This window comes from Mirounga angustirostris, unplaced genomic scaffold (assembly GCF_029215605.1).
Source record: "Mirounga angustirostris isolate CCGP_5_RB_7025 unplaced genomic scaffold, mMirAng1.0.hap1 SCAF_4, whole genome shotgun sequence".
Taxonomy (NCBI): domain Eukaryota; kingdom Metazoa; phylum Chordata; class Mammalia; order Carnivora; family Phocidae; genus Mirounga; species Mirounga angustirostris.
This window is the reverse complement of record NW_026991712.1, coordinates 114,167,253-114,192,408: the sequence shown is the minus strand read 5'-3', so window position 1 is coordinate 114,192,408 and position 25,156 is coordinate 114,167,253. Positions and strand designations below refer to the sequence as shown.

The 25,156-nt window shown below is 42.3% G+C and overlaps 1 protein-coding gene across 16 annotated transcripts in view; it reads right to left on the bottom strand.

Annotated features, from left to right (window-relative positions):
• Positions 1-25,156, bottom strand: part of TGFBR3 (transforming growth factor beta receptor 3) — a 262,991-nt gene that overhangs the window by 73,180 nt on the left and 164,655 nt on the right. For 9 of the 16 annotated variants that reach the window (XM_064588827.1, XM_064588822.1, XM_054512746.2 and 6 more), the window contains 6 exons: positions 23,621-23,761; positions 23,272-23,430; positions 18,389-18,688; positions 15,331-15,451; positions 5,159-5,200; positions 2,777-2,884 (listed from right to left, as the gene is read on the bottom strand). In XM_064588827.1, the coding sequence (XP_064444897.1) occupies positions 2,777-2,884; positions 5,159-5,200; positions 15,331-15,451; positions 18,389-18,688; positions 23,272-23,430; positions 23,621-23,761 (871 nt within the window). The remainder of the gene's footprint in view (positions 1-2,776; positions 2,885-5,158; positions 5,201-15,330; positions 15,452-18,388; positions 18,689-23,271; positions 23,431-23,620; positions 23,762-25,156) is intronic. The other 7 variants (XM_064588823.1, XM_045897201.3, XM_064588829.1 and 4 more) reach the window with 3 other exon arrangements.

Below are 25,156 nucleotides of genomic sequence, written 5' to 3'. Positions count from 1 at the left end.
AAAAAAGGAGGGATCCAGCTTTCTTAGACTAACACACATTACAGGTATGTAAATAGATAACCCCAATTCAAACATGTGACTTGGTTTTGTGCTTTGTGTTCAGAAGGAACAGAAAGCGTAATCAAAGAGAATCTGTCTAAATTAAGGATTGTTTCTGACACAGAGGCAGATGCTGCTCGAACCCCAAATTATGCCATATAAGGTCTAAGTTCCACAGCTTAGATTACTGCAGAAATTGAACGCACTGAGTCTGTGTTTGTATACACACTTCTCTCCACTGGCTACTGCATTATGATTTTTCTTCATCTAAACTTGCCGCTTAGCTGATCCAGATATGAAACCGAAGGAGTTCTGGATAGGATAGTACCACTGGGGTCTGAAGCGAGCCTTCTTCACACTCATGTGATGTTGGCTTCCCTTAGGAGAAGTCTTTAAAATGAACCAGAGGCTACGTCTGTTAGTAAAAAGTCATTCTGAAGCTTTATCACATGTGATGATAGCAGGGTTAGAGCCCAAATGACAGTGTCTATAAACCTTTTAACTTCCAAATCAGTGTAACTTATATTGCTGGAAACCATAACAGGAAGGGTTTTTGGGTTTTGTTTTTCTTTCATCTATTTCCAAGCCTATTTCTATATTAACAAAATGTAAAAACACCTCCCCTTCAGTCTCTGATTTGTGGGGGAAGGGAGCAGAAACAATAAACTTGGGAATTTAATGAGCAGAGCAATAAAGGCTTTTTATCAGGTTTGTGAGCTTGGCTGTGCACGAGAGTTGGGGATTATCAGAGTGAGTTCAGTGGGGTGTGTGCCAAGAGCAAGGGCTATGTGGTAGCTGGACCTGGCTTCCTGGCCCTACCTGGCCTGAGATGAACTCTCAGGGTTTGAGGGTGTAGCTCAATGGCCAAGGCTAGTCAGGGCTCAGCAGGCACATGTTAAGCCCATATAAAATCCTCAGGGCTACAGAGTCTTCTTGGCATAGTTTCAAGTTCATTCCCAACATACAGCAGAAGCTGCCAACAGCCCTAGAACCTCCTAGCCACGCAGGACATGGGGAAAGATTGTGAGAAACGGCTAGTGTGAGATCTGAATGTGTCCATATTCCCGTGGCAAAGTATTTATTCTAAAATGCTACTCCGCTAAAAGCTGTCCCTTCTGGTGCTTTGTATGAGCCGTTCACAAGAAAGACTATTCCTAACTCAATTCACAGTGGTTTGTATATCCTCAGAATCATTACATGTAAGGTTAAGAGTCGTATTTTCTCTCTCATATGAAATATACCTCCCTCAAACATCACTGACTAGGAACAAGAATCTGAGGACTCAAAGCCCCACTGTTACACTCTCCTCAACTTTTGCTTTGGACTGTGGGACTTCCCCAAGCTAGGCACAAAAGGATTCGTTCTGCCACAATCCAAAATGACTCAGTTGGAGGATGCAGTATTTGAAGTGAAAATTCTGGTAAGGATTAAGATATGACTTCTCAAAATGCCCTTCCGTACTTCTCCTCCCTTTAAAGCAGTCTTCTTTTCAGATTGTCTGGTTGAATGGCGCAAGGTAAGGCCAAAGATGAAGGCATTCATTGGTTCAGTGGAAAATTAATGAAATTCTAAACAGAAAGGCTGAACCTGCCACGGACTCTGATAAATCAAGCACAATTTACCTGGGTTCACAGTGTAAACTGCAAGGATCCAAGGACATAGAAGCCCAGCTAGCTCACTAGACATACCCCCAAATGCATATCTTTCTTGGCTATATCTATCTGCATGGAAACTAAGAAGGAAGTAAGCAGTCCATTTGTTTCTTCCCCACTGCACTAGAACCCCCTTGCCAGGCCTGCCCTCTGTACTGGGGTCAGAACAGGTTCTCTGCTCAGGCCAGAAGGTTTCAACCTTGGGATTGAGGGGAAGGGGCAAGAGAAGGGTGCGGGGGCACATAAGAATTTTGGGGGAAGAGGAACATAGTTTGAAAACAAAGTGCTTTGTTTCACCATTTTTGTTTGCAATTCATGAAAATATATTTTAAAAAAATTTAAATAACTTTATAGAAGAAAGACATGAGAATTTTATGCTTATCAAAGAGCACATAGCGGGACGCCTGGGTGGCTCAGTTGGTTAAGTGTCTGCCTTCAGCTCAGGCCATGATTCCAGGGTCCTGGGATTGAGCTCTGCATCAGGCTCCCTGCTCAGTGGGAAGCCTGCTTCTCCCTCTGCCTGCCACTCCCCCTGCTTGTGCTCTCTCTCTCTCTGACAAATAAATAAAATCTTAAAAAAAAAAGAGGACATGGCATGGGTTTTAAAAGGGTCAAGAAATTCTGGTTGAAGTCACTGAGATTGGGGACTCTGGTGGACAGTGCTCAGCCTCTTGGCAAATATGGTAATAAAATCTTAGCTTCCTTTTTCACTTCCTGCCCATTCATACGTCTGTACTGAAGTCTTGAGCGTTGAGGGAAGGGTTTATATTTCCATTTTGTCTACATCAATTTTCTTTAATTAAACCCTAACCACAGAATAGCTTTATTAGTAGCTAACCTTCACCAACATCTCAACTGCAATTAGCATAGTGTAAACATTCCTTTTCTAACGGTGCTTAAAGCAAATAATATTTTTGCAAAACCCAACTGATGCCAAATATGTCCATGTGCAAACTGTGGGAATGACCTTTCTCTCTCGTTCATTATTATTCCATCCACTCATCCGTGTCACGAAACACTGAAATGTCTGCTGTGTGGCAGACACATAGGACACACACCAACTAATATTCGATGGTCACACTCACCTGTGTGAGAATAGATGTACCACAGGGCCCCCGTCAGGAGCGCTCCGATCACAAACGCCGCAAACGCAATGCCCATCACGGTGAGGGTGTCCAGACCGTGGAAAACTGCTATAAGGAAGGGAAGCCAGTACATACTTTCAGTGAGTCTGCACCAGATGTTGCAATTTTGTATTTGTTTCACAAGCACTGTCAAGAAGGCTGGGCACGGACTAAGAAAATGAGGACAAAATGAGAATCCCAACCAAATGCAATGTCTTTAAAACTTGCACATTTTTTTTTCCTCAAAAGAAAAATGAAATGATCAGATTTCCAAGATAGCCTCAGGTTGCATCCTCAGTTTGAAGATGCTTTGGAAAATGAAGTGAGCTCCCATTATTGCAATGTGGCACATTGCTTCTTATTCATCAAACACTTGCAACAACGAGACGAGAAAACACATTTCAAATAATCTACAAATACATTTTCGCGGACATTTATAGGTATGAGAGGTAATAGGAAGATAGGGGGTGGACAAGGAGGAAACATAAGGTAAGGATCAACTATTCCTATAGATTCTAACGTTTCGCTGGTCCCCTCAGATCAAACCCTCCATCCTAACAATTCTGTATTGTGTCATTTAAAACAACCTACTTTTTGACACTCTTCTAACCATGATCTTTCTATGAGGGGGACGGAAATACTTCTCAATGTGGAGTTATGTCAGTTTTATGGTCAGCAAAACATATAAATAGAACCAATTGTTCCTCCACTTGGCAAAGATGTTTATATTTGAAATTAATTCCAGGCCACAGAAATAGAACATTTCCTTTCATTTAAGAGAACTACCTTCTATGAATCACTTATAAGAAGTTAAAATCAGCTTCCAAGAGAAAGGGTTTTCAGTTGAATAAAATTTCTAGGGTGTCTATTTTTTAAAATGTAAATTTAGGGTGTAGGATCTCCCTACTATCTCAATCCCATTTCTATGTTCCTCTTGAGTCAGAAGCAACTCCGGCTGATCTCTATGTAAATTGAATCTCTTTGCCTTTCATCTTACTTCAGTGTAAAATATCTGGTTGTATGGACAAATGTGACACCCCCCTCCCCACCTCCGAGCAGCCCCAGAACTTGTTGTAAGGGCTCAGGAAAAGTATGCCATGCTGCCAAAGATTTTGGAATTTTGGAATTTCCAAGTCCTGGTGGCTACTTTTCTAGCCATATGCCCTTTGGTGTGTCAACTTCTGGAAATGGGGATAGCATTGCTTCACCTGCCGAAGGCAGGGAGTAAACAAAAGGAGTTTGTAGAAGGTTTGGGGATTCCGAGGAAGGAATATGAACTGGGAAGAACTCTGGCGGTTAAGACGAACCAAACCATACACTCCACTTAATTTAGTCTGTAGGTATTAAAAGATGATTTGCCTTTTTATGCTTACAGATGCAAAAATGGGGCACCACTGAAAGTTTTGAGGAAAACTCCTCTGAAATTCTAAAAATGGAGATGTCATTTATGAAAATCAGGCTGGGTCAGTATGAAAGAAATATATCCACATGTGTCTCTTTGTGGGTTCATGATACTCTTTCGGGATACTGTTGAAGTAAGACACTTAATTGTAACAGTGTAGTGCTTTGCATAAAGGAACTCGCCAGACTGTTATGTGTATGAGGTGAGCCATGGAGACTAACCTAGAGAGTTGTAGGAAAGAAAAAAAGCACAGATTCTCCCCACAAGGCAACACCATCTAGAAGAGCTATGGGTGCAAAGCCAGAAAGCCCAGGTTATAGTCCTGCCTGAATGCCAATTATAACCACGGGTAAGTCACCGGAATATTTTTTGGTCAGAATTTTCTTCTGTATGGTGACAAAATTGGCTCAGACAAATCCCAATGCATCATTCTGTAGTAGTTGGTCTCTTCTCTTTTTTTTCTTACAAGTCCCCCCTCCTCCCCTTTCCTTGCACACCCCCACTGGACTAGAGATCGTCTCAAAAAGACAGCAACTAGTTCCCTTAGCACTGTTTCCCTGAGCAGGTAACTACTATCGATGACAAGTAAAGCAAACCACTCCCATAGCTGTGATTTATCGGTTTTAGATCACAACTGGTAGAAGTATACAAATAATGAACTCTCTCTAAAGCTAAGTAAGTTACTACCTTCCCATTAAGGCCACACATGCCAGTGGGTCCACCAATTCACATTTAAAAGTGGCAGACAGGAAAAAAGAAAGAGGATGAAGGAAGGACAGAGGAAAGGAAAAAGTAGGAGATTATGAAAAAAAGGGGGAGACAGGGAATGAGAGCAGAGATCTTCTTATCAAAACTCAAAGTTTGCCAAATGCTCTATAACCAACTCATTCTTATAAAAAGCCCAGGAGGCTTCCTTTCGAAATAGATGCATGAAGACTTACGTGGAGAAATTGGACTCAGTTCCTTAATGCTTGGACCTGTTTCTGGAAAAAAAAAAATGATGATGCATTCCACAGAGAAACCAAGTTTTAAGCAAAAGTTCATCACAATCTCAGCAGAGATTGACACTTTCCTATTGGTTAATACTCTGTGAGATCTTTGTCAGTTATCCTCTTCAGATGTCGAAACTGTAACATGGGCTACTCAGAAATGTTAAGCATTGTACTTTGTCAACAATCAATTGTACAGGCTCTCCAATCTGAAGAAAACTTGAAGGCAAACTTAAGGAATTTGAGTCTGACAGCATGTATGTGTGTGTGTACACCTTTATATTTATTTACAAGAGGATTCAATACCTTTAAATACCATATTTCTCCAGTGTATTCATGATGTTTTTCCACTTTCAAAAAATTCTTTTAATGTACACAAGTTTTGTGGGGTGCCTGAGTGGCTCAGTGGGTTAAGCATCTGACTCTTGGTTTCGGCTCAGATCATCTCAGGGTTGTGAGATCGAGCCCTGCATGAGGCTCCATGCTCAACTCAGCAGAGTCTGCTTGGATTCTCTCTCCCTCTGCCTCTTCCTCTCTCTCTCTCTCTCACTCAAATAAATAAGTAAGTAAATAAATAAATAAATAAGATCTTTGAAAAAATGTACATAAGTTTTGTAAAAGCGTCCTTATTCTTCTTTCCTTAATGCTATTATCCTATAGTTCAACTCCTTTTTTAAAAAATAAGAATTTAGGGGTGCCTGGGTGGCCCAGATGGCTAAGCATCTGCTTTTGGCTCAGGTCATGATCTTGGTCCTGGGATCAACTCCCATGTCTGGCTCCCTGCTCAGCAGGGAGTCTGCTTCTCCCTCTTCCTCTGCCTCTCCCCCTGCTCACGCTCTCTCTCTCTATCTCTCTGTCTCAAATGAATAAAAAATTCTTTAAAAAAACCCAAGAATTAATTAATTAATTAATTAATTAATTAATTAATTAATTTGAGTGAGCGATAGAGTACGCGCCCACACACAGGGGGAGGGGCAGAGGGGGAAGGAGAGGGACAAGCAGACTCTGTGCTGAGTGGAGCCTGACGGGCAATCTCACAATCATGACCTGAGCCGAAACTAAGAGTTGGATGCAACTGAGCCACCCAGGTGCCACTCAGCATCTTTTCATCATACATCTGCATTATTACAGAGCTTTCCTAACTGGTCTCCTTGTTTCCACCCACTGCCCCTGCTCCTGCCCCAAATATTTCCTCCTCCATATTTTCCCCTCGGAGTGAATTTTCCAGAGCCCAGAGTTGATTATGTTATTGACCTGATTAAATTGCTCCATGACTTCCTGCACTCGTAGGAAAAAAATCTAAACTCCAGCCTGGCACACAAAAGTTCTGCCTTCCTTCTCTACCAACCTTTTGCTAGCCTCCTTTCCTAATGGGCCCTTCACCCATGCTGGGCTCCTCATACTTACTTAAGCTCCCCAAATTCTCTATGCTGCTCTGATCATCATACTTTTGCAAGCCATCCCCTGAAATACCCTCCTCCCTCAGACCTGCTTTGTTGGTATGTTCACTGGGAGGCTTTCTCTGACTCTCCCTCCAACCTCCACCCCAGCAGGGCCAGTCTCTACCCATGTAGCTTATTCCACCCCCCGGTTGTCCTACATATACTCCATCACATCATAATTCTCTAGATTCTTTTCTGCCTGGAGGGCAGGGTCTACTTCTTACTCATCTGGACATCCCAGGGCTCAGCCTAGCATGGAACAGGCCTGCCAGAAATCAGTGAAGGATGACTAGAATGTTGACAATGGAGACAACAGAGGGAGCTGGGAACAAGGCTATACAGCAGTGCTTGTATGCTTTGACATTTCTATAATGCTTTCGTGTTCAAATCTCATTTGAGTTTCACACCAGCCCTGTGAGAGAGGCAGAAAAAGAATTCTTATCACTATTTTACAAACGAGCATCCTGAGACTCTGCTATCATGTGACTTGCCCAAGGTCACAGCTGGAAAGCATCAGGGCAGCGGCTGAACCCAAATTCCAGATTCTGCTTCAGAGGCTACATGACTGGGGAGTGTTGCTCTGTCCTTAGCAGGGAGCACTGATTAAGAAGCTACTTGTGACTCAGAGTGAGAACAGCACAAACTGGGGGGGGCGGGGGGGGGGGGCGGTGGAGTGGCTGTATCATGGCCCAACACTTATTTTTGTATGGCTTGTGAACTAAGAGTACATTCTGTATTTCTAAGTGACTGGAAAAAAAACCCCCAAAGAATAAAATTTTATGACCTATGAAAAGTATGTGAAAGTCAAACCTATTCCATAAATAAATTCCATAAATAAAGTTTTCTTTGAACATAACCACACACATCATTTGTATATTGTCCATGCCTACAATGCTGTAGGAGCAGCCCAGAATCGTCAGGGCAGGCACTGTGCGAGGAACAGACCTGAAACGCTCACCAGCTGGCCCTTCCCAGAAAAAGGGTGCTGCGTCCTGGGACACACTCCGCCCCTGCCCTTTCGAGTGGCAAGTGGTGAGTGTTTAGTGCGTCTCTTTTCGTCTCCATTTTCATTCAGTGAAGAAGGAACACATACCTTGTGTTGGAATCCACAGTGGAGCAAAGGAAATTGTGAAAAACTGACCAAACCAGCAGCATTTGAGGTCATGTTTATAAAAATAAAGAAGCTACATAGGATTGTAAATTCTCAGGATTAACCACCTCAGCTGGGCTGCCTACATTCCTGCAGCATGGGGTGCTTGGGTCCAGCTCTAGGGGAAGGAATGCTACGGGATGAAGCAAAGCCACCACAATGGAATGGTGCCCCCCAGAGTTGTGCAATGTGGTGGCGCAGGTTGTACTTAAAATTACTAAAAATAACTGTGAAAGCTTTTAAGAAAATCTTTTTTTTTAAGAAAATATATTTCAGTATGCACAACACTCACCAACTACAAAATAACACAAGAGACTGTCTCCAGTGGGTTTGGTCCCATCAGCCTAGTGGCAGAGATAAAATAATGATGGTGATGCCTTCCATTTATACATGTGTGTAGTGTTTTACAACTGACAAAAAGCCTTCGCTTAGATTTTCTCATTTTAAACTCTCGAGAACCCTATGAAGTAGGGGTATCTAACCACAAAATTCTACTTCCAAGAAGCAGTGGTTGGATTCACTGAACTAAGTCCAAAGGCATTTAAAGGTCTCTATAGTGTTCACCATGTGAGAAATATACACACTTCTGGGAAGAGTTCCATCCAATCAACCACCCATGGCTGAACTTTGTCACTCAGAATCCCTAAGTGGTTTTAAATAATGACTCTCCCTTAAGGAGACCTCACATGTGAGAATGTGGGTTTTAGAGCAAGGCCTCTGTGATGGATGGCATTGTTTTAAAATTCTTAATGGATCTATGCTATGATCTAATCCTTCTCCCCCACCCCAAATAGGGGACTTCTCTCAGCGCTAAATAGAAACAGTTGTTGCTTATTTCCCCTGGGTGAAGTTCCTCCATAAACAATAACAAGTACAAGCTGCAGCACTAAGGTTATAGGATTTTATCCTCTTTTTTGTTCCAAAAATTCCCAATAACCCCTGTGTATGACTAAAGGAGTCTGATCTCCACCGGAACCCTATAATCGAGCTGGCATGCTGAAAGGAAAACGGGAACACAGCAATATTTACTTTTGGTTTAAGGGTAAAATTGTTAAGAAAGGAACCCTTGCTATTGTTGCAAAGAGAATGTTAACAATAGAGATTTATTTGCAGAAAGAACAAACTATAATCGACATTCTGAATTAAATCTCTTCATATACTCGTGAGCAAATTTCGGTGTGCCTCTAGAACCAGATTTCCCTCCTCAGATGGTTAGGCATGGTTTTCATAGATGGGATATTTCTGGGGTTATGCGTGAGTAACTGACCACAGCGTTCAGCTTCCAGCTTTCAATTCAGTTCTCCTAAACATGGTAGTAGCATCGAGCAGGCCCGCAGGGAAACAAGGTGCCTACTCGGTACCCACATCTATTGGTGTTTGGCAAAGAGGGAGAGATAGGGAGATGAAGAGAGGCCTCTATGCAGATCTCTTTTAACATACAGTTTTTATTAACTTCACTATAAACAATCTCCTTCTCTGGGTTCTTTCAATATTTATGGCATTCACTGCAATTGCCTGGTCACTTATCTGCACCCTTCCACTTGATCAGTGGTTCTTATCTAGGGTGATTTCTGCCCCCACCCCGCACCCCACCAGGACATTTGGAAATGTCTGGAGATATTTGGGGTTGTCACAATGGGTAGTGGAGGGGTTGGCTATGGGCATCTAGTGGGTAGAGGCCAAGGATGCTATTCAAAATCCTACAATGCACAGGACAGCCCTCTACAACAAAGAGTTATCCAGCTCAAAAGCATCAACAGAGTCAAGGTTATGAACCCCTGTATGACACTGTAAAGGCCTTACAGACAGGGTAATGTGTTTACTGTATGCCTGGCATATAATAGGTACCAATAAACATTTTTTGGAATAGCCGTAATTGTCATCTATATCTTATTACTGTGTACATCTCCCCAAAACCAAACTTCATGCTGCTTTCGGGGTAGTCTTCCTAAATGATCTGATCATTGGTTCCTTACCCAAGAGCTTTTTTTTTTTTTAAGATTTTATTTTTTCTAAGTAATCTCCGCACCCAACATGGGGCTCAAACCCACAACCCTGAGATCAAGAGTTGCATGCTCCACCAACTGAGCCAGCCAGGCACCCCAATCTTTTGGTGGTTCTTAACTTTTAGAGGTGCATACTGGAATATTTATGGATGAGATGAAATGTCTGGATTTCCTTCAAAACAATCTAGGGACAGAAAGTGATAAAACAAGTTTGTCCATAAATGGGTAGTTGTTGAAACCAGAAGGAGGATTCACGGGACTTCATTCTACTATTCTATTTTTGTATATAGTTGAGATATATATATATATTCCAAAGTACAAAGTCCCTATGATACCCCTCTCCCTTGGATGAAGACTGAATGACTTAGTCTGTCCATTAGGCATTTCTACCATCTTTCTCCTCAGCTTCTCCTCATCTCTACCTCAGCCTGAGGACAAAACCTGGCTGGGTGCATTAGAGTATTTTTGTTCTGGAAAAATCAACTGTGTTCCAAAAAGTAATGCCTCTCTTGGATTAACTTCCAACTGACGTTCACAACTTTCCTTTTCATTCCCTGTCCACCCCTACTCTCCCCAAAAACCTAGTTTGGCTGAGAGGTTAAGAGGAAGGAAAGGAAATTAATATTTACTGAGTGCCCATGATATGCCAGGTGTTGTCCTGAGCACACTTATTTTTGAAAAGTTATGTAGTGGAAATTCAGTATTTTGAACATTTAACTTGCTAAGAATTACATGTCGTACATAAATCATGGCCTGTTTGGGGATGATGTTTATTGTTCTTTCTCACTCGCTTTTTTATATGTGCCCTAAATTTCAGAAAAATGATAACTTTTCCCTTTCACCGTTCGCAAAAAATTATCACTGACGTGGTATAGCCATTTTTATTGTGTAAGCCCTACTGTTCTCAAATGCCACAAAAATGGTCACAGCATCCAAAGCAAACCGCACTACCATGCCTATACTTCAAAATAGTTCAGAAAATATGGCAGGATGGCACTACCTCAACTATTTTAATTGTTTTGCCATAAACCATAATGTGCATAAAGTATTCATGTTTTCTGGGCTTTTTTTTGTGAGTTACAATTCAAAGTCACAGAACTTCTAAATTTTAAGACTCTCTTAAACAGCTTCCATGTTTCCCAACATCTTACCCTCTGGAGAACAGACTTTTTTCCTAAAATTCTTCATCTTTTCAGTTCACAGTCAATTAGAGTATTTGGATGTGAACTTGAACACCAATGTGATATGTATGGCATGAAAAGGAGAAGGAGGTGGGAAGAGGATGTCAAGAGATAGATGTCAATGTTGCTTGTAGTTTCTCAAAAACTAGAATCAACCTCCACCTAGCATAAGGCAAAGGGTTTAGAAAGGCACAAACTCTGGAATCAAAGTGCCTGGATTTGAATCCCAGATCCACCACTTATTTATATGTGGTGTGACCTTGGTCAAGTTACTTATTCTTGCTCTATACTTGCCTCACAGAAGGGCTATGAGGATTAAATACGAGGATCCACACAAAGCATTTAGCACAGAGCCTTGTACCAAGTAAATGCTCAGTAAATGTGAGATAATCATTGTTGTCATTTCTACGACTATCATCACCACCAGCACCGTCATCTACTGTTGAAAGTTTTAGCAGCAAAAGAATGTTAACCCAGTGCTGATTCCCAAGGGACTGAGATGGTGGTTCCGTGCTGCAGAGGCTCGGGCAAGTTCCATTAAAAATGGTGGCCCAGAGGAGGGACCCAGAGTTATTTAGTCTTGGCCTATTCTCTCTGTCCACAGAAGGAAGAAACACCACCTGAAATGTGTCCACGCCATTGGTATTGGGAGCTACAGAGCAGCTCTCTGCTTGGCTGTGAAGCCAATAACCAGAGACTTTATCTGCTGTTGCCCCAGAAAACCCAAGTGTTGAAAAATAAGATGGACCAAATGACTATGGAGACCTGGAACTTCGGCACAGCCTTCAAAGAGTATCTGTGTGGTTAAAAGAGGATAGTGAGGGCGCCTGGGTGGCTCAGTCATTAAGCATCTGCCTTTGGCTCGGGTCATGATCCCAGGGTCCTGGGATCGAGTCCCACATTGGGCTCCCTGCTCGGCAGGAAGCCTGCTTCTCCCTCTCCCACTCCCCCTGCTTGTGTTCCTGCTCTCGCTACCTCTCTCTCTCTGTCAAATAAATAAATAAAACCTTTAAAAAAAAAAACAAGGACAGTGAAACATCCCACTGCTTGAGCAATTTTTATCCCTAAAATTCATTCCAGTAAGAGATACTTCCAGAGATACCATAGTATCTGTGGCTTACAACAGTAACATACAAAGCTGGCAGGAAGAATGATCATGACCCTGCTATTATTCAAATAAACTAATGCTATTAAGCAAATGGTCACATTCCCACTTCAAGTTACTATTCCAATTCACTGAGAGGCAGAGGGAAAGCACAGACTCCAGTGGCCTGCCTCATGGAGAAATGATTCCAGAGTCAAAAGAAAATAAACATAAAAGGTGGGAGGAGTCACTCACAGAGCTGAAAACTGCCAGAAAACCGACCCCACTCAGTGCAGTTAGAACGCACATTTGCACGCAGCCCCTGGGAAGCTGGCCTACAGTCTAACCTGCATTTGTTTAAAACCTAAACAATGAACTTTCTTCACTGCACGTTTCTCCACTAAAAGCTACTCTCGTGAAACTGCTTTGATATTTGGTAAAACTTTCCTCTTGTTGAACTTTTATGTAAAAGAACACTGAGCTTTCAGGATAATTACACTAAGTTTAAATAAAAGTAACTACCTAATTTACAAGAGGAATTACTTAGAAAAATACCACCAAACTTAAAAGAAGCATGAATGAATTACTAGAAGTTATACTACTGCAGTATTAATGCCCAATTAGTTTCGGGCATAGAAAAAAAAGCAGGCTGCTGCCATCAGTTACCCACAGAACTGTATCTCTGGAAATAGGTAAGAGTAACAGACGGAGTACGAGGTAGCGGTTGTTATTGTTAAACCACTTTCACAGTACAAAATGCAGCCAGCTGTTGCCCGATTGTGATATACTTTGCAACCCAATTAATTTACTTATTTCCTCCCCTTGGACCCAATAAACAGGGAACTCTTTGGGCAATAAATTTAAAAAAACACAAAACAATTTTTTTTTTTTAAAGTAGGCTCCATGGAGCCCATGCAGGGCTTGAACTCATGACCCTGTGATCAAGACCTCAGCTGAGATCAAGACCAGAGCTGAGACCAAGAGTCGGACGTTTAACCAACTGAGCCACCTAGGTGCTCCTGAGCAATCCATTTAAAGAAGGACTGTGGCTGGTACACTGTTTCAAATGGTTGAAAACCGGGGCACCTGGGTGGCTCAGTCGGTTGGGTGACTGCCTTCGGCTAAGGTCGTGATCTCAGGGTCCTGGGATCGAGCCCCGCATCGGGTTCCCTGCTCGGCGGGAGGCCTGCTTCTCCCTCTCCCACTCCCCCTGCTTGTGTTCCCTCTCTCACTGTGTCTGTCTCTGTCAAATAAATAAAAAATAAATAAAATAAAATAAAATGGTTGAAAACCAATCAGTCAAAGTAAAACAAACAGCAACAACAAAAGGTGTTGCTGAAGAACTAATGAACATCTACTATGTATGTTTCACACCCCTTTCGGGATGACTGGGAAATGAATTAAAATCTATTTGGCTTCTTCAAACAGTAGAGCTGAGTGTTACAGCTGAAAGGGTCTTTGGAAGCCATCTGGTCTAAACCCTTCCTTTTCCAGACATAGAAAATGAAAGTCAAGGACAGAAGGAGAGATCTCCAAAGTCCCATACCCAGTTAGCAGGGAAAGAGTTGTGCCCCAGGCTCCTGACTCTAAGCCACACCCTCCCCACTATACTCTCTTGCCTTTCCAAAGTGAGCATGCCCCTAGGAAAAGGGCAGATGCCACCACCAGATATGTCAGCAAGAATGGCACTGCTATTTTCACAAAGGTCACTCCACCAAAGAACAAAGTAGACAGCATCCATTCTATTAGGTACTGTGTGCTTATTCTATTAGCCCCTGCTGCCTGGCCTTGCCAAATCCAACAGTGCTTAGATCAGAAAGGCCATCCCAGGGCTGCCCCCAAGCCTAGGCGTGGTAGCAGCTCCACCCAGCAGGTCTCCCAGCCAATGCTCACCAACTGGAGACAGGATGCTTGCTGGCTTTTATCAAGGCTCCAGTGCCGTGTTTCTCCTCTGCCCCTTGGGGTGGTGGAAGGAGGCCCAGAGACCTAGCCCCGAAATATCTAACCCCAGAGGCTAGGAATCCACTTTTACTCTCCCAGACCTCTCTTAGTTTGGCACCCTTAGACAATGTTTCTAGGTAGTCATAGGTTGTTTTTAGTGACAAATGTAGCTGCCCAGATAGCCTGAATGTGCCTTTGGTTCCATCCCCCCCAGATGTTGCCAGATGCTTGATGTGTTCTTGCCCATCAGTGCCCTTCAGTCGTGATGCCCGTCCCATCAGACGCTTTCCACAGTCCACAGGGCCTCAGGTCCATTCCTAACACCCCCGTGGAGCCCAGTTCTGCTTCTCTATTGGTTTGGCTGACTTGGCCTACACTAGGTCTGGCTTTGCCTTTGCCTGGCCACCTGAGGCCACATCTCCTAGGATGGCAACCTTCCTTTTCTCCTACAAAAGTGCAGACTGCTGAATGCTCCTATGTGTGTAGGAAGAGGCACCCTTGGCTTCAAGCAACAAATGTGACTGTGTGCAATTCTGAAACCTGAATTATAAAAATGCATTTGGACAGTAGTTCTCCACCTTTCTTCTGCTCTGACCTAAGATGGATGGTATTCACAAACACAACACCCTTCCCCCGCAATAAGGCATCTGCGATCTGGACACAGCCCTGGGACTGCTTGTACTCAGCACAAACACTGCTAGTAGATCATGAAAGATGGGCTGGGGGCTGTTCAATCCTGGCATGCGAGGAGGACCTCGGAGGCTTCCCTCCATACTTGAGGAAGATATTTGAATGGCAAGGGAGAGTGACATTGGGATAGGGACAACTTTGATCTAATATTTAAAAGAGGAAATCGTTGGCAAACCTATCACTAATAACTCAGCCATAAGGCAGAGCAGACCCAACTATATAAAAGGCTCCTTTGGCAAAAATCCTTTTCTAAAGTTACTAATTGGCCCTTTTTTTTTTTTTTTTGATATTTTATTTATTTGAGAGAGAATGAGAGAGAGAGAGCATGCGCACACACGCATGCGTGAGGGGAACGGCAGAGGGAGAGGGAGAAGCAGACTCCCTTCTGAGTGAGGAGCCCAACTAAGGACTCGATCCCATGACCCTGAGGTCATGACCTGAGCTGAAGCCAGATGCTTAACCAACTGAGCCCCCCAGGCGCCCTAGCCCTTAATGTATCTTTTGAATACAACTGTACTTTGATTTACAGTATTGGAGCTACTGCTTCTTTTTCATTGTTTTAATACTGGAGCTTCTTAAAAGGAGCAGCCCTCAGGCCCCTATTCTCTGACTGAGCCTCCCAAAACGCACCTTTAGCTTCTACTTGCTGGTGGATCACAGCGAGGGGCTTGGTGAATGTCTTCTTATTCTGCATCATGGCCCAGATCATTGAGGCATCCAGTGAGGTGCAGGCTTCATCCGGGGGCACACACTGCAGAGAGGCAGAGCAAAGCAGGGTCAGGGGTCACTCTGAAGAGCCTGCACCCGCTCGGCCTGCACAGTTGTCCTGCGCCCCTTATCAGACAGCTCACAGCTGTTTACCACAGAAAAACAGGAGATCTGGGTGTTTTCCAAAGAACCATAAATAATCTGGGAGATATAGTGGCAGACCCAGGATAGTCTCAGCAGCACTTGAAGATTCAAATATCACTGGATGGCTTATAAACACTGCTTTTCTTCCCCATCTTCCCACAAAACAGCTAGAGGTTTTAGTGTTATTTAGTCTGAAAAGTAAAGAAACTATATGATGAGTGCTGGCCCTTCACCAAGCTGGCTTCACATAAATGGTTCCTGTTTGTGATTTGTGATTGTGGGAAACTTCATGTGCTGCCTTATGAAAGTGACAGATTTTACATTTGTTGTCCAAAAAGATAATCATGTTGTCCAGTTTGTTTGATTTTTTAAATCCTGGTATAGGCTCATTCAAAATGACGCTTTCCAGGGTCGTCTGCTACAGTGTTCCAAACTGGAGCCCTGGGGAATTGTACCCACGTGTGGGGACCATGAGAACAGTTGTTTCCAGTTATTTTCAGGCCCCAAACTTAGAATTAGCATGCCCCAGCTCGGTATACCTGTTTTTAAAAAGTATGATCACACTCCAGTACCTTTTCCTTTAAAATAACTTTAGTTCCTTGTCTACGCTCATCAATAGGTGAAACTCTAATGTAAATGACATCTACTTGCTTTTGTTGTTAAGAAATAGATCTATCCTTTAAAAAGCCTACAGCCAAGCCATTCCCCAAAGCTAATAAATTTCAAATCACAAAAGAGCAAAGTCTTTTGGCTTTATTGTCATTGCTGCTCTGAGCAATGTATTATAAGAAGACAACTTCCTCTCCCTCAAAGCCCAGAGAAAGGCCTTTACACAAGCGTCTTGCACAGGGAAACAACAGATTGTCTGTAGAAAGGCCTCATTATTGAAAAGATTTGCATTTTAGGAAAAGCCTTCTTACTGTGCTATCAGTTCTTCAGTTAAGTAAGGGTCCACGATTGTACGTCCAACTCACAGCTCGACCCTGGACAAGATACTCAACTCCAGCCTTAGTTTCATCAGCTAAGGGCCGGGCTGGACTCAGCGATCTTTGAGAACTCCTCCTAAGAAGATTCTTTGGCTCTGTGTTATCATCTGAGAAGTCACTAGAACTGTGGAAATATTAACTACAAGCAGTAAACACAAAGACAGTGGTAACAGCTCATCTGAAGCCACTGCTCTATAAATGGCAGACTGTTGTCAAATCTACTGTCTCCTTTGTTCCTCTGCTCCCGAGGGAAGCCAGGTACTATTATTTCACTCTTCCAGATGAAGCCATGCATATTCTGAGAGGTCAGGGGACTTGCTTCAAGTCTTGTTAGTAAGCAGCAGGCCTTCCTTCTCAGTCCTCATGCCCTTTCCAGTTTCTCGTGCCTTGGGTGTAAATAGGGACTTCACATCCTATGTCATCCACTGGGACTTAGAGCTCTCCATAGAATGTTATGGAGGGAAATATTAGGATTAATATTCACACACTAACATGCTACGGATGGTGCTAGGCCAGGCTCAGAGACAGATAACAACCAAGCCACCAAAAAAAAAACAACAACAACAACAACAAAAAACAAGCCAACAGTAAAGACCCCTAGTAACTGCCAGGCCTCCCCTCCTAGATCTCTAGCTCCTAAAAGTCATCCTCTGGCTGCAGGGAGCAGCTGTGTCTCACAGCCAAGCATTCAGCTTCCCCATGACTCTACCACAGTCCACTGGTGGTCCCTGGAAGGCGAATGTCCACAAGGTTAAGGCATCAATGTTTCCAAAAGCAACCTAAAGAACATAATCTAAATCATCTTATACATTCATGCTCCCAAAGGATTATGATCAGATTTGCTACACTGTCATATGTAGTATAAAATTTTCTTTGGTGTTGTCAGAGGAATGGATGCCCAGGGGAATATAACAGTGTAAAGCATTCAGATCAGTGGTAATCTATCCAATAATGTAATTTTTCCTCCTCCCTCTGTACCTCTATCTTACAACCTATATATTAAGAGAGAATTCCACACATACATTTATTGATACTGCTCAATCATTAGTTTTAGACACGGACTGATATGTGACTACAAAAGTTTTGTAAGTCAGCTGACACTGTATGAGATAATTACAGAAGAAGTGCCCATACGGAATTATAAAAAATCATGGCAGATCACAGAAACAAAACTATGACAGAAGACACCTTTCTTGCACAAGGTCAACTAATGAGGTATCGTCATCAACCTTGCAGATTTCCCCTTACACGGCCATTCCAACAAGGTCAAAGTGTTCTGATTTCTGTTGTGGCAACAGAATGTACTGGGTTCAATATGGGGAGGGATATGAGGCAAACATGGTGAACAAATATGAAGCTGAGAAAATTAAAATACTTGTTAGTTTCCCTTAGAAGTCCTCCTGAGACAAGTCAACCTTATAATTCACACAGAGAAGGTCGAAAAACAATTGCAACGCAAGTCTCAGCGGGACCTGGAAAAATTAATCCTCACACTGAACTTGTCCTTTCGGCTCTCTGTACTTTTGGCATAGAATGTTATGGAGGGACACTATCCGAATTGCAAAGATAAAGCCAGACCTCTCCCTCAATGGAAAACAGTCTTGATTTATCATTTGTGAGATACTACTAAGTAGCATGCATGGAAAAAAAAAGTCATACTGTCAGGATTTATTCTCTAAGACTCCATAAAACTCACGGTTCCCTGCTAGCACAGATTTTATTAATTCAGTTGGGCAGTTCCCAAACCAAAAACCTCAACCTGCAATAACTCGTGATTAAACTTCTCCGGTAGGTCATTGCCTCACCTAAAAATGTCGAAATAACACAGAGATGGATGAAGGCCCGCTAACCTTAGGTAACTTCTGGGGGTCTTTTTCCTTCTTGGTGCACAACGTGAGCTCACATTGTAGAAAGAGCAGTGAGGTGTTGAAAATGGACTTAAACACAAAGCTGAATCGCTTCTTGTCCATCTCAGCTTGTGGGATAGGAAAGTGCACCCTCTTGGGATTGTAAAATTTCACAGATTCGTCTTTAGGACAAATGTTTTCAATGATGGTGTAATCAGACATCCTATCAGGGTTTGAATATGGAGAGATAAAGCACGTTTGGATGGCAAATCCCAATTCTTGGTCAGCCTTAGTAACAGATACCTACAAAAGAACAGAAAGAGCAATGAGATCCAAGTTGGCATCTCACTTTTACTTTAGGCACAAGGGTAACATGTCAACACGGGGCTTCTGATGAGGGACACTGCTTTATTTTCATAACATAATAGTCTTCTTTCTAATTACAAAAGTAATATATACTCATTGAAAAAAGATGTTTTCCATCTAAATTTGGTATGGATGATGACAGTGAATTATTTAGTTCAAATGCCAGTCTGGAAGATTCCAATACAGGATGAATTAAGTCTCTTCAACCTCCCATAAGTCCTCTGGGAGATAAAAATAAAAGCATAGCATGCACCTAAAGTGGATTTCCAAAATAAACAAAGCACCAACAGGCAAAGCACCTAATGTCATAATACTGTGTCATGTCTCAATAGGGTACCACCTGTAAAGCAAGCTATTTTTCAAAGCTGCTCGAAAAATAAAGTACAGAGGCAGAATCTATTTAACTTAGGCAGAGAGGACTGAACTTCTAAACTGCCACAAGTCATAATGGGCCTAAAACCTTGCAGTAAAACTGCAGATTCATCTCAAGTCCTGCTTCATAGCAAGCAGGCAGAGCCGGCCTACGGGCTTTGGTGTCCGGGACCGTGCAATCTGGTGGCAATCACAAGCCTGGCAAAGTGTCCTAGCTGCTCACAGGTCCAAACCAGGCCTTGCCAAGTACTCTCCCTTCACTCTTTAAGCCCAAGGGTATTTTAAGGGAAATCTAATCTGGAAATGTTTCCAACTCATTATACTCCCCTCTTACAAAACATTCGTATGGGCTCTGTCCAAACCTTGCAAAGGTTCTTTTCTTTAGAAACAGGAAGTGGTGTTTGGCCAAGTATAAACAGAATTCAAACCTCAACTCTCCTGAACTCAGCTAAAATTCCCAGACCAGAGTGGATTCTCCATTTGGTGACACATGGATCGCTGCGTGAACTGCCTTTCCCCTCATGCTTCATTCCCTGCCTAAACTTAGGATCAAAATAAACTTAAACACTTTAGAAATAAAGTTGGTCCTTAACCATAAGCCAATAGCCCCAGAAGCCTTTCAAAAGGCGTGGAGATATAAACACACTTTCCATCCTGAGAACCCAGGGGAAACCCCTGACACCTCATGGGGCTCTGAGGACACAGCACTATTTTGAAAGATCCCTCCGTGGTAACTCCAAGACACTCAGCAATGAAGGTGATTGTCATTATGTCACTGTAGTGCTTTAAAGTTCAATCCCTCTGATGGTGAGATAAATAGTTTCATCTCCATCTTGGAGGAAAAAATGAACATACAGGATAGACGACTTGTTCAAAATCCTACCTGGGAAGCACTGGATAAAACCAAGCCTTAAACCCAAGTCTTCCAACTTCAAGCCCATTTTCTCTTTACTATTTCACTGTAGCCACAGGGTTGATTCAACCAAACCCACGACGTGGCCTTGGGAGAACACCTGGTGGGAAATCTTTCTAGGAAGTAGTGTTTGGGAGTCTGCAAATATTCACACATCATTATTTTGCCAATATTTCTGAAAAATAAGATATTTTATCTCGGAAAGATGGCAAATTACATATATCCTATTACTAAAAAGTACCCTTTAACATGACCTCAGAACCCACAATGCAAACATGTAGACAGAAGAAGAAATGTAAATCTTTTCTCGAATCTCAAAAAAAGCATGTAATAGTAGAAACTCTAAGGTATCCCAAAAAGTTGTTTTAGAGGAAAAAATATTATCAGCAAGTCCTTTAGTCTAAAATGCCCTGGGCGGGGAGGGTGGGCACAGTCAGTTAAGTGGCTGCCTTTTGGTTTCGGTTCAGGTCGTGAGATTGAACCTTGCATCGGATTCTGCACTGAGCGTGGAGTCTGCTTGGATTCTCTTCCCTCTTTCTCTGCCTCTCCCGCACTCAGATAAATAAATAAATCTTGTAAAAAAATAAAATGGCCTGGAAATGAGTAGTAGAAGGACTACAGGTCTCAGAGGGAGACAAGCCTCAGGAAATTATGTGGCTCATGCCCTGTGAACTCTGAGCCTCAGTTTCCTCCCATACAGAAGAAGGGCACCAATACCAACTAGAAACAATTACTGTGAGGATCTGTAAAGTCACAATTACACGCAAACAACATAGTTCCCAGCTAGTCAATACATGACAGCTGTAATTAGCAGTACTATTCTAGATTTAAATTTGGGGGGTTATAAACAGTTCTTTTTAATGCCCCAAGACAAATGAACTAACAGAAAAGCTGCCATGATGTGACCAACTATCACCCAGAGATGACCAAAGACCAGGTGGCAAAATCAATAATGTCTTGGAACAGGATTCTGGGGGTGTGATAAGGATGGCTGGGAGAAGAAACTTGGAAATAGTTCTCTAGACCAAACCAATGATTCAGTGAGTTTTACTTACCTTAAATAAAAAAATTTTCTTACCAGCATTGGAGTCCAAACAGAAACAAAGATTAGGTGTGGCTGCTATTTTATTTTGCAAAATATTTACAGATTCTCTATTTTAGGTGGTTTTAAACAACTTTAAAATAAAGCTGTTTAAAACATATACCACCCTCTTCAAACTCTCAGTACACCTGATATTTAAAATGGTAGCAAATAGGGGCGCCTGGGTGGCTCAGTCGTTAAGCGTCTGCCTTCCACTCAGGTCATGGTCCTAGGGTCCTGGGATCGAGCCCCGCGTCATCGGGCTCTCTGCTCGGCGGGAAGCCCGCTTCTCCCTCTCCCCACTCCCCCTGCTTGTGTTCCCTCTCTCGCTGTGTCTCTCTGTCAAATAAATAAAATCTTTATAAATAAATAAATAAATAAATAAATAAATAAATAAATAAAATGGTAGCAAATAGATTCAGTCCATTTCTTTTTCATCATTTCACAATGTCTTTGACTAAATTTAACTATGAAAAATACAGATGATATATGAAAAGATATAAATGTGAAAATAAGGGAAAAAAAGAATTTCAAGTAAGCAGCACTGGGTGGACTGGGAAGAAAAACCAAAACTCCCAGGGTAGGATACAGAAGGAAGACTGGCCAGTGATTAGCATAGAGCAGCAAAGCCATAAATTAGCAGAGCCAGGTACACATTTGGAAAAGAACAAACTGCAGTTAAGCAGGGCCCCTAAAACCCAGGGCATGACAGAGAGTCACTGCCCAAATGCACACAGGTGGATTGTGCAGCCAGAAATGAAAGAAGAAAATAATGCTCTTGGATAAGAAGAGATCTATAAATTAGGAACAGCATGTAGAAAGCAGTATATTTTCCCCAGTGGAGAAAGAAGGTATACCCAAAGAAAGAGAAGACCTCTCAAAACAGGGAATCAAAAAAGAGGAGAGATCCAGGAAAATGTCTAGAGCCAGTGGGCTCTATCCCAGAATCTGAACAAATGTGAGAGTTATTTATCTTTCTGAAACAGAAATATGTGCTCTGAAGTCACTTTCAACGTATGGAAGTATCCCATTTCGACCCCGTAAGCTTCTCACTCCTTGCACAGTAAAGTAGAACACCAGCTTGCAGTTTAGCCCCAAAACTAGCTCAGGAGAGGATGATGTTCCTGTAAGACCAGCAGATATCCTAGAATCTAATCTAAACCTGGATATTTGCACTGCTAAGTGGTCACATTTTCTCCTCTTTAAATGGCACTTTGAGGATAAATGATAGCATCGAGTGGGCTCTTGAGCCAGACAACCTGAGTATGGACCCTACTCTGAACTCCACTAGTTACTGTCTGACCTTAGACAAGTTTGTGCCTCAATTTCCTCACCCCTAAAATGGGGATATCAATAGTCTTGTCTCATCGGACTGCTTTGAAGAGTAAATTACTACAATAATTATAACCAAGTTTGGCACAAAATAAATCTGCAACAAATATTAGCTGTTATTACTTCATTCTTACTACCACTACCTAATATTTTTATAGTTATTCCACAGACTTAGGCTATGCATAATCATTACCATTACATATATGGAACAGCTTAACACATTTAGATAATGATCTAAAAAAACCTTAATTTTCATGAGATAGGGTAGCATGCAGCATTTCACTAAAGTGTGTTCTACTACTGAACCCCTGTTCCAAAAATGCTAATGACAAGCAAGAACGGGGCTTTATTAGTAGAATTCACACCACTGATTTATTTTATTTTATTTTATTTATTTGACACAGAGAGAGAGAGCGAGCACAAGTTGGGGGAGCTACAGGCAGAGAGAGAGAGAGAAGCAGGCTCCCCGCTGAGCAGGGAGCTTGACGCAGGGCTCTATCCCAGGACCCTGGGATCATGACCCAGGCCAAAGACAGACGCTTAACCAACTGAGCCACCCAGGTGCCCCATCACACCACCAGTTTTTAAAAAAGCATTCATCTGTAAAACGCTCTCCCCATGTAGCAAATCCTGCAATGACTTACTTTGGTCAGAAATCAACCTGGATGCATTTTCTGAGCCAAGCCCTCACGGAGAGCTGGTTAAGGGCCGCAGGGAAGAGCATGATGAGGTCTTCTGGGGCAGGCACCTTGGCTCTGCCCCAGGAGCTACGACAATTCTGCCCTAACCTAAAAACCCAAGGCTAATGTCCAGGTCTCATACCTCAACATAAATGTGTCCATTCTCTGCCACGGAGAAGACCCCCTGAGAGGGCACGAGAAAGAGGTCAGTGTTGTACAGCTCCATGTTGAAAGTGATGTTTCTGTTGGGTGGGTCCTGGAAGCTATTGGGATTCCCCACCTGCCGCAGGCTGCAATTAAACTGGGGAAAACAAACAGACAAACAAAACAGAGATAAATCCCAGTCAAATGAAGGATGAAGACCCTGGAACTCTGTAAGCTTTGGTCTTTAACATCCATTTCCCCCTCCCTGCCCCACCCAATAGTCCCTAACTAAAGCCAACCAAAAAGACAACATTCTCACAAACTACCTGCTGCAAACGAAAACGTACCACCACGATTTCAGGTCGGCTGAAGAAGGAGGTATCACCTTCGTCCATATCTCCTGGAAATCCATTATCGCCTGACTCCAGATCTTCGTAACCGTCTGGCCAGCCACTACTATCTCCAGGTGACGGAACCTGTATCACAATCTAAAGGGCAAAGAAAGCACGGTATGGTTATGACACCAAATCACAGGATTTGGTTCTACCTCACACAGACACCCATGTAATAATTCAGATGCAAACCGAAAATCTGAACTTAAAAAAACCCCAAAACTCCAAGTTTTCTTAGGATTTTACCTTCAAAGAGATTAAAAATAAAGAGAAACCCAACGTACGTTCAAATTAAGACTTGAACTAAAATATGCATTTTTCCTTGTGTAAAAAGTAAGACTTGTTTCAAACAGTGGGAAAAAACCAGGCACTGAAACAGGGCTGAACAGGGTTGTCAGTAGGCCAGTCTACACTGGAGGGGAGGGGGGGCTTCTCTTTACATCAAAAATTCTAACAAATACTAAGAGCAGCCTAATTCGAAGAGCTTTTCTTATTTGTACCCATCAAGATTTGTATAAAGTGTGAGTTGGAAACTAAGTACCTAATGTTTACTATTGAGCTAGTCTCCTCATCTTTTCTCTGTACTCCTCTATCTTTTCCTCATTTCCTCCTCCATATCTTTGTGTATGGTGTACAGATGCAGGAAAGAATCGTGTTTTTATCTATGACAATCTATCTTAATGTTAGTTGAAATGACTATTCCTAGGTTAGTTCTAGATAACATGTAAAATCCACCTGAGGACCATGACTCCGTAAATAAAATCTTAATTTCTTTGCATTAGAATAGTCACATTTTTTGTTTGGTTTTATTTCATGGGCTTAGATTTTTGAATATGGTGCAAAACAAAAATATGTAATAAGTCAGAAAATTGCTACAGTTATAATTGGAACAGCTACAATATTCACTGAAGGGAACAGCATGGGAAGAGAATATAGGAAAACCACTTCTCCATTCTTTACCAGTTCCACAGAAAGAAGTATTGATGGAATTGAAGCCAAGTACCCAGGACATTGCTTACCCTATGTATCATCATCATAATACATACACACACACACACACACACACACACACCCATGAGAAGAAAGGGATTTTAAAGGCTTAAGATATACCTTTCTCTTCTGAGGCATATTTTTTTGTTTGTGTGTGTGTTTGTTTTACTTAACAGATTACCATAGCCTCTTATTGGTATTAATTTAGTCATAAACTTAAAATTCCAAAATCAAGTATATCAGTAATATATGCCATTCATTATACCTGGAAAAACTGGATAATGTAAGAAAATTTAGTGTTGGAATTGGCAGGAGGGTGTTCATCATAGAGGTCAAAGGTTAATAAATTATTCCAGTAACAAAGAGAGATTAGCTGGGCCAGCCTGGTGTCAGGGAAAGATTAGTGGATGAGAGGTCAGGAAGCTGGATTCAGTCCTGGCTCTGCCGTTGACTAGTTCCTCAAATCTAAGCAAGACTCTTAATTCCCGGGAGTTCAATTTC